This window comes from Capra hircus, chromosome 8 (genome assembly GCF_001704415.2).
Source record: "Capra hircus breed San Clemente chromosome 8, ASM170441v1, whole genome shotgun sequence".
Lineage (NCBI taxonomy): Eukaryota > Metazoa > Chordata > Mammalia > Artiodactyla > Bovidae > Capra > Capra hircus.
Genome location: NC_030815.1, coordinates 72465139 through 72475589, shown reverse-complemented (window position 1 = coordinate 72475589; position 10451 = coordinate 72465139). Strand labels below are relative to the sequence as shown.

The window sequence follows — 10451 nt, the reverse complement described above, 5'->3', positions numbered from 1 at the left end:
TAATCAACAAGAGATATTGCACTGTATTCTTCAGGATAAAATCAGGTTGCAGATGGGGGGCCACCAAACCATTCCAATGAGATCTCGAAGCAAAGCAGTTCAATCCAGGCTTCTAAGTCCCTTATATCCAGTGATCTGAGCTCCGAGGTAACAGAAGAAACTGTGCAAGTCAGAGCCTTGGGAGTCTGTGGTAGGAAGAGGTGACTGCCGTGCAGAGAGGACCGTTAGTCGGGAGTGTGGGGAACTCCTGGGAAGGTGGAGGGGGGCAGTTTAGGTGGGTTGGGGTGGGGGTGCGGGAAACAGAGGCGTTCAGGGCTCACGGTTGAGTCCACGTTCTTTCAACAATGATAGCCATTCCTACTTGAAAGCAGCCAATCTCCACGAAAAAGATGTTCTTTCCCACAAAAAAAAAAAAAAAAAAAAAAAAAAACCACAGGGAAACCTCAGAAAGATAGATAATTTTGGCTACCAAAGTACTTGATGTTGGTCTCTTCCAATAGGTTATATCACAGGGTGTGTCCATGAGAAAACAATGTCTTAAGTACAGCTTTTCAGAAGCAAAGCAGGAAATTCCTCTAAGGAGTAGGTTTGTGAGGATTTTCCCACCACCAGCACCAACGGAAGAACTTATCCAGGCTCCTGGAGACCCTGGCGGCCCTGTGCTGGAGGCTGAAATGTAATAGTGGTGAGGGAGAGACACAGGAAGTGGCCAACTATGGAATTCCACATGGGTTGGAGGAGAAATGGCAGGGCCTCAGGCATGGATCAAAAAGAGGCTTTTGAAAAGACGAAACCAGTGTTGAGCTGGTGAACCTCAGTTCCAGATCAGGAAAGGAGGCCAGCAGGGACCCTGGGCAATGAGGACCCTGCTTCTCCAAGGCCAATTCCCAGGCATCCGTGGTCCAGGTGCTCAGAGCTCCAGAGAGAGGATAAGATCCTTACTGGGATCCAGGCTCAAAAGAAAGGATGCCGGATTTCCGTACTTTTGGAGGTGGAGGGGGTGGGACTATGGCTTCTCTTCGGACAGGCAGTGGGGGTGCAATCTGTTGGGGTGGATACACAAAAGGAGACATGAGTCTTCCCTTTCTTTCCAATTTTGCCTTCTCCTCCACATTTCCAACATTCAGTGTTAGCTTAAAAGTGACCTGAGTTTATCTACACAGCCTTTGCAAGGCAAAAGTTTAGAGACCTGACTAATTAAATCTCCCCCTTTTCCCTTTTGTGCGTGTGCTGCTCAGTCGTGTGCAACTCTGTGACCCAGTGGACTGTAGCCTGCCAGGTTCCTCTGCCCATGGAATTCGCCAGCCAAGAACAGTGGTATGGGGTGCCATTCCCTTCTCCAGGGGGTCTTCCTGACCCAGGAATCGAACCCAGGTCTTCTGCACTGCAAGCAGATTCTTTACCATCTCAGCGACCAAGGAAGCCTCCCCAAAATAGCATTACTGTATGTTCAGCCGTGTACAATGCTTTGCAGCCCCATGGACTGTAGCCCACCAGGCTCCTCTGTCCATGGGATTCTCCAGGCAAGAGAACTAGAGTGAGGTGCTATTTCCTACTCCAGGGGATCTTTCCGACCCAGCGACCAAACCGGCATCTCTTGTGTCTCCTGCATTGCCAGGCATATTCTTTACCACTAGCGCCACCTGGGAAGCCCATATATATAGTAAGGGCTCAGTAAATATGTGTTGAATGAATAAAGGAAACCACTGGAGGCCCTTCCAGAATGACTATCCCTCATTCACTCAGGTATGAGTCAGAACTCCTGGCTTATTTCCCTCCCCTGGACCCAGGGTGAGGGCCCTTCAATCCAATGAAAGGTCAGACAGCATCTTCTTCCTTCCCATTGAAAACTCTCTCTTTCATTGTTTCAGGAATGAATCAAAAACTGATCAGAGTGGCAAATCAATGGGACAACCTGCCTATCAAAAACCTGGGGAAATCTAAGGTTACATTCCCATGAGTGTGGGTGCTCGCTGGCCCCAGTGTCCACTGCCACCTTCCTACCTCTGTGGAGTTCCTCTGGCTGCTCTCATAGGGCTTGCTTTTGGGGGGAGGGGGCGGTGGGGCATTAGCCGTAGTCGGTCCATCTGTCTGCAACGATGGGGAGCCTGGAAATGACACAAAGTAGATGAAGGCAGAGAGATGAACTCACCGAGGAATCTCATGGCACTTCCGCTGGACACTGCCACCCTAAACCACCTGGTCAATCAAATCGCTAAGGTCACATTCTACGGTTTTTGTGGACAGAATGAAGACCTCTTACCCGCTAGGACACATGTAGCACCCTTCCTTCACCAGAAGGCGTCATGAGAAATTCTTACGTAAAAATTTCATGTTTTGTTAAACGGTGTCACTATTACACTGAAGATGAGAATATTTTCTAGAACTTAGGGTACTACTCTGTTCTCTGATATATCCCGAGTTCTTAGAAAAAAACATCTATCACAAACTAGGTAGTTAATAAATACTGGTTATACTGGACTATTACAATTTTATCATTTAAAGCAGCAGTCCCCAACCTTTTTGGCACTAGGGACTGGTTTCATGGCAGACAACTTTTCCACGGACCGTGGTGGCGGTGGTGGTGTGGGGAAGGGTTCAGGATGATTCAAGCACATTACATTTATTATGCACTTTATGTCTATTATTATTCCATCAGCTCCATCTCAGATCATCAGGCATGAGATCCTGGAACTTACATACCCTTGATTTAAAGAGTGCAATATCTACTTCCTCCAGGAAACTGTGCCTGATTAACTCGGACGTTGGCTGACTACAGTCTCCTGTTTGGGGTGACGATCTATTCTTCCACTGCTCCTTTGTGTTAAGCGTCCTCGTACTTCATCTCAGGACTTGTGTACTGCTGACTCCCCAAACCTGAGTGTAATTTGTCTATTTCTTATCCTTTCGGACCCTTCTCCACATAAAGCACGTGGCGACTTGGCCAATCGTTCCTAAATTACCTCCTATCTAGTCCTAGTCCAGTCGATCTCATTTACACCAACAGCATTGGAAAACGGGCAGTGAAACCCTGCGGTGCTCCCGGTACTGCTGCTAAGTCATGTCCGACTCTTTATGATCACAGAAGCTGTAGTCCGCCAGGATTCTCCATTCGTGGGATTTTCCAGGCTAGAATGGGTGGAGTGGGTTGCCATTTCTTACTCCAGGGATTAAACTGGAGTTCCTACCTGGATTCCTACTCCCCACCCAGGGATTGAACCTGTGTCTCCTATACTGGCAGGCGGATTCTTTACCATTGGGCTACTAGGAAAGCCCCACGGCTCCCTGTACAGAAAAGTTCAATGAGTCTTAGCAACCTAAGGACTCTGGCCAAACACTAATCTAATTGAATGACACCCGTGACCACCAAACTGAACCAACTTGACTATCATCTCAGACCCCTTGTGGCTATTTTGATTAAAAATGGCCCAGATTCATAAACATACTCCATCACCTAGTGAAATGACTATAAGGGGTCTCTACAGGTCAACTTACTCAGGGCCCTGGTCGCTTTAGGAGTGAGTTGGGGTGGGCTCAGGGGTGTTGACTGTGGAGGTGAAGCGCCAGGAACTGGTGTCAGCCGATTGTCCGACAGCTGGAGACTCTTGGGTCTCTGTGATTTCTTGGCTGGGCTCTAGTGGGGGGTGGGGGAAACAAAGAACACATTGTCACAGTGAGGAGGGTCGAACTCATCAATACTCCTTAAACAACCCTGTCTGCAGAGCAGAATCTTGTTAAGGGGCAAAATTCCAGGAGCCCTCTGTACGTTTACCGCACTAGAACGTGGAGGGTACAAGGGTGAAGACACAAATAGGGAATCCCTGGTCCACAGACTATCTTCTGACTAGCCAATGGGCTGTGTCATTTAGTTTGGAGATGAGCCACCCTGATTCTCAGGGATATCTGGTCCCACCACATTTAACAACATGATGTGGCTTATGGAAGAAAAAGTACTTTTTATTATTTTTTAAACTAAAAGAAGGGAAATGACAATGTTTGGATGGGCTCATGGAACATGGTGGTGAGAACCACAACCCTAAGCATCAATCCACATATTTTCATTGAGGGTAGATCTTGTGTCGTTATTGATTTAGAAAGTTAGATCTCTGTACCTGGTTTTCTTAGCACCATCTGAGATCTGAGCCCATCCCCAGGCTGCTGTGTCCTGAGAAAGCATGACAGGCTTCAGCCTAGTCACTCACAGTTATGATGTCAATGGTGAAAAGCCTGCCTACAGGGGACATGGTGGAAAACTTACAGTCATCTTGTTTTGGGTTTTTTGTTTTTACCATCAGATCAGGTTCTGGCACTTTCTCTGTGGTGGCCTGGGACTTGCTCAGACTCCAGTCTTTAATCTTGAACTTGCTCATCCGAGTCTCGCTCTCCTCCTTGAGGGACAGATCTTCCACTCTGGCCCCTGACGAGGCCCTGCGCTCCAATAGTGGCTCCAGGACGGACCTATCAGGGGTTGGGGAGGAAAGGATTGGGAGGCTGGCATAAGTGGATGCAAACTAGTAAAAGAGGCTGGATAAACAACAAGGTCCTGTTTTACAGCACAGGAAACTCTATTCAGTATCCTGTGATAAACCATAATGGAAAAGACTATGAAAAAGAATATATATGATGTATAACCAAGTCACTTTGCAATACAGTAGAAATTAACACAACATTATAAATCAACTACATGTAAAAAAACAAAACAAAAGACTGAACTGTCAGCTACAAACAAGGACAAAGTCAGAAAATACTGATCACCTGATAGTGAAAACTGATGCCCAAAAAACCAGAGGATACGACTTTTCAACAGCACTTTAAAATGTGGCTTCCTTCTCAGGTTCTAAATCCAACTTCCAACTGCCAAATGAACATCTCAAGGTCTAAGTACAGAAATGAGGCCATCCAAGCACGTCAAGAAAATACTAGTGAATATTTATCTCATGCTAGGAAGATAAGATCTTACCTAAACTTATAAGTAAAGGGAGTAAAAGATGAACAGGCAGCATTATACAGTGGATAAGAGCACAAGTCCTGGAGCCCTACAGCCTGCATTCAAATCTTACCTACATTTACTTGCTGGGTGACCTTGGGCAGATAATTTTTTCATACCTCAGTTTCCTTATCTGTAAAAATGGGGATAATAATAATATCTATCTCATAAGGTTATTAGGGCTTCCCTGGTGGCTTAGACAGTAAAGAATCTGCCTGCAGAGTGGGAGACACAGGTTTGACCCCTGCGTTGGGAAGATCCCCTAGAGAAGGCAATGGCTAACCCACTCCAGTATTCCTGCCTAGAGAATGCCATGGACAGAGGAGCCTGGTGGGCTACAGTCCATGGGGTCTCAAAGGGTCAGACACAACTGAGTAACTAATACTTCTTTCATTTTCAAAGGGTTATTACAAAATAGTTACAACAGTACCTAGCAAACAGGTGCATGCATGCTCAGAATGTCCAACTCCTGGTGACCCCATGGACTGTAGCCCACCAGGCTCCTCTGTCCATGGAATTTCCCAGGCAAAAAACTGGAGTGGTTTTGCCATTTCCTTCTCCAGGGGATCTTCCCAACCCAGAGGTCGACTCTGTGTCTTTTTTGTCTCCTGCATTGGCTGGTGGATTCTTTACCACTGTGCCACCTGGGAAGCCCCAGCATATAGGAGAACTGCTCAAATTTTTTTTAATTACACTGACAAATTTTAAATGCCATAGTAAGAATCATGATTAGATGCTAACATACAGAGGGGAAGAATTTGATGAGAAACAAGAGAGTCTAGAGATATTTTGAAATATCTCTCCCTAAACTGCATATTTATAAAGGGAAAAAATATAAAGTTATAAAGGGGAAAATAGTAAGTATTGTTTTAATTAAAAAAAATGTTTTTTGGCCACCCTGTGTAGCATGTGAGATCTAGTTCTCTGACCAGGGATCAAACCCACATCCGCTGTATTGGAGGCACAGAGTCTTAACCTCTGGACTGACAGGGAAGTTCAATGATGTCTTCTTATTCATTGGGCAAATGCAGGCAAGAGCAATAACCCACCTTGCCTGGGGTCACAGCAAGAAGAGGACCCCAGTCATCTGCTCTGTTTACTGCCCTAATGGATAGCAATTAGGGGGTCTCCGGTTCTCAACAGCTACTTGAAAAAAAATTTCTTTTTAATGGGCCAGAGTTCAATTAAGAAAAGAGTCTTAGTGAAGAGAACAGAACTTCTACATGACTCTTTGTGACCCCATGGACTGTAGCCCTCCAGGTTCCTCTTTCCATGGGGATTCTCCAGGCAAGAATACTGGAATGGATTTTCATGCCCTTCTCCAGGAGATATTCCCAACCCAGGGATTGAACCCAGGTCTCCCACACTGCATACAGATTCTTTACCATCTGAGCCACCAGGGAAGCCCTTCCACAAAGTATTATCTCTTTAACAGCATGACAGAAACCATAAAAGAGAAAAGCAAACCAGGTATTGTTTAATCTTTAGGAATTTACAAGATTAAAAATAATCAATACCTAATGTAAGTGAATATATTATGAAAAATGATATAGTCACTCATATATTTCATATGGCATTGCATATTAGGATTTGTGATAATACAGTAAGAATTAGAAAGAATCTAAAAAAGACTGAATTCATGTATATGTAAAATTGAATCACTTTGTTGTCCACCTGAAACTAATACAGCATTGTAAATTAACTATTCTCCAATAAAAATTAAAAAAAAAAACCTCTCCTGAATAGGTCATACATGCTTTTGGAAGTGCATCCTATACTCCATGTTAACCAAAAGGCTTAGAAATGATATAAGAATATATCTTAAGTGAGCGTAAAGCTAAATATACACAAATACATGCTACTAATAATATAAATGCATTTTATATTGATACAACCTAAATGCTTTTATATTAAATTTATAATGAACTTTTATGATTATCTGTTTAGAGTGACACAGCTAAAACATCCCATTATAGGGAGAAGAACTAATTATGGCACATTCATATGCTACAGTGATAAACAGCCATCAAAAATGATGAAAAAAAATTATATAGCAGCATGAATAGTGCTTATAATAAAAAGACAAAGAGGAAAAAGCAAATTACCAAACTCTATGTGCTAATTTGCACCTATGTAAAGATAACTATGTCAATGTAAAAGGATGGATAAATAATTTAAGAAATAAAAAACATTTAATTTCCAGGTAGAAGACCATTTGAACAGGTTATTTTTGTTGTATGGCTATTATAGCATGAAATTAAAAGATTATAAATTAAGTTTTAAGTCAAAAGATTTAACTTAGAGTCAACATTAAAATTCACAGTGATGTTAAGTATTCATCATTTATATAAAATTAAGCAGTAGGTCACAAAATGGTACGTGCAATGCTTTTCTATTTGAACACAATTATAAATTCACTCCTTTAAAATATTTTAAGTTTGATCATATGGAAAGGCACTCCATGTTTCTGGTAAGGAAGGTTGAATATCAAAAAGCCATAAACTCAATCGATAAATTTAACATATCCCAATAAAAATAATAACAGGATTCTAGACAAGTTAATCCAAAAACAAGCACTGAGTAAAACTAGCCAGGCAAATTCTGAAAAAAGCTATTAGACACTTAAAACCCTTTAAGATCTACAGTAAGTAAGACTGAATTAGCAGAAGTGCATGAACCATATAGGCAGGTCTAAGAAATGGTGGGAAAGTCCATGAATAAACTAAAGAACATACTAGAATTTGATTTTTTTTTTTTTCAAATAAGGAGGACATTTCAAATCAGTAGAGAAAAGATGGTTTGCTCACTTAACTTTATAGGCGAGCCAAGCATGGAAAAAAATTGGCTCTATACTTCATACCTTATAGTAGAGTAAGTTTAAAGGAATCATAGATTTTATTATAAATAGTGAAACTGTAAAATTAGTTTTCCATAGTCTTACAGTAAGGAAGGACTCTAACCATGATATAAAATCCAGAAGTCATAAAATTAAGTATTAACGTATTTGACTGCATTTAAACAAAAATCAGTGCAACTAAATAAAAATTTAGAAGCAAAGTCAAAAGACAAAGGAAAAATTGGGGTAATATTTCATCTCAATACAAAGGGCCAGAATCCAACAGAAAAATGTTCATGTGTGACCACAGTTCACAGAAAATAAAATATATACAAGCTACTAAACAAATGAAAAAATGCTCAACTTCACACAAGAAAAAGACAACCACAAGTGCAACCAAACAAAATCCCGATGCCAAGAAAACATTTTCCACCTATCAGACTGGCAAAAATTAAAAGGCCCTGATGATACACAATTTGGTGGCAAGGTGTGAGCGGCCAGGCACCCTTGCATATTGCTGGTGGGACTATAAATGGTTATAATCTCTGTGAAAGTCATTTTAGGAACAGTTTTGAGAACTTCAGCTAAATATGTTTAACAGACTAATTTCACTTCTTGACTTTTTCTTATATTGATATAATTAAATATTTACAAAGCAATTTTTTCCATTCTTTTTTAAAATTAATTTTTATTGGATATAGTTGCTTTACAATGTTGTGTTAGTTTCTGCTGTACAGCAAAGTGAATCAGCTATAGGTGTACATATACCCACCTTTTCGGATTTCCTTCCCGACTAGCTGGCCACGGAGCACTGAGTAGAGTTCCCCGTGCTATTCAGTAGATTCTCATTAGCTATCTGTTTTATACGGAGCAACAATAACGTGTATATGTCAATCCCAGTCTCCCAGTTCATCCCACCCCCAAAGTAATATATAGTGAAGATGATTCATTGCTGTCACTACTGTGGTAGTAAAAGGCTTAAATCAATCAAATGTCCATCAGGAAACAATGATGGAATGTATAGGTGTATCATGAGATATCTAACCTCAAAGAAAAGAGGAGGCTCTCTTTGTTCTGAAATGGAATGACTTCCAGATCTAGTAAGTGAAAAAAGCAAGGCAGAGAGAGTATTATATACCACCATTTATAAATCAAAAACATATGGGAAAGGATATATATTTAGGAACTGCTTCTGTACAGATAAAAAGCTGCTGGAAAGGCACCAAGAACAGAACCTGGGGCACTTCCCTGGTGGTCCAGCGCTTGGGACTCCAAGCTTCCAACACAGGGGACATGAGTTCAATCCCTGGTCGGGGAACTAAAGAGCCACACGTCCAGCAGCGCAGCCAAAAAAACAGAACAAAACCTGAAGACAGTAGCACTGGCCTCTGGAGAGTGGTACTGATAAGCTGGGAGTCTGGGACTGATGGGAGATTTTTTTCATGATATACCCTTTCATACCTTTCAAATTTCATATAGTTCCTATTCATGAAATACATTTTAAAGTTATTTTAAAAAATTGAAATGATGAAGGATTTCTCCAGTGGCCTACTGGTCAGGATTCCCAGCTTTCACAGTCATGGCCCAGGTTCAATCCCTGGGCAGGGAGCTGAGATCCCATATGCCACCTGGTCCAGCCAAAAAAAAATTTAATTGAAATAATGAAAAACAAAAGGCAAGCAATAACTAGAAATTATTGTGAGACAAACTAGGATATGACTGGGTGGGTGATAGGGTGTGACAGGATTATGGGTGATTTTTTTTCTATTTTTCATAACTGTTGTTACTATCATGTAAATAATGATATTTCTCACGAGGAAGATGATGAGACAGATCCCAAAACTAATAACCCAGGTACTGTGAGTTATTTTCCTATGCAGATGACACATCCACATTGACCAAGTTTCATTTGGGTGACCAAAGGCAAACATTAGGAAAGATTTACCCATCCTTCTTGGCAATTAGAGATCAAAGCCTTACCCGTCAGATCCTGGTCTGGAAGGAGCGTTATCAGATGAGTTAGAAGAGGTGGAGATCACAGAGGAAGCCACTGAGGTGATGGACAATCTCCGCAGTGTGGATGACATGATGTAGGGGACCATCATAGATCCTGTGCGGCTTTGCTTCCGGTCGGTCAAGTTGGGCGGCTGAAGGAGACACGACCCCTCATGGTTAGCTGGCCTGGAATTAAGCCCCTAGCAACTGGTGCAGTTCCCACTGGTTAATGGCCAGTCCCATCTGTGTCGGTGCTGGGACCCCATCCTGATAGGTTGGTGCTTGCGCTTCATTGGCTGTTAAATACTACAAATACTTATATTCTTTTTCTGTAGTTGGAAAGAGTTTATTGACATACTGTTTTGCTTATTATGATATAATGAGATATTTTGTAATTGTGTATCACAACATCCTGATATTTTAAAGTTTAAGTTGTGAGTTCATTTTCTGTATATTTAACAACTCTACATTTATTTTGTTAAAGTATAGTTGATTTACAATGTTGTTAAGCTTCTGATGTACAGCAAAGTGATTCAGAGAGATACATATATATATATATATATATATATATATATAAATTCATTGGAAGGACTGACGCTGAAGCTAAAGCTCCAATACTTTGGCCACCTGATG

General features: G+C 41.6%; 1 protein-coding gene across 1 annotated transcript in view; it reads right to left on the bottom strand.

The window, feature by feature from the left end:
* DOCK5 (dedicator of cytokinesis 5) overlaps window positions 1-10451 on the bottom strand; it is a 274029-nt gene continuing 263578 nt past the window's right edge. The window contains exons 48-52 of the mRNA XM_018052344.1: window positions 9804-9970; window positions 4290-4458; window positions 3496-3634; window positions 2005-2108; window positions 1-1043 (exon numbers count right to left, since the gene is read on the bottom strand). Of these exons, the coding sequence (XP_017907833.1) occupies window positions 939-1043; window positions 2005-2108; window positions 3496-3634; window positions 4290-4458; window positions 9804-9970 (684 nt within the window). The 3' untranslated portion in view covers window positions 1-938. The remainder of the gene's footprint in view (window positions 1044-2004; window positions 2109-3495; window positions 3635-4289; window positions 4459-9803; window positions 9971-10451) is intronic.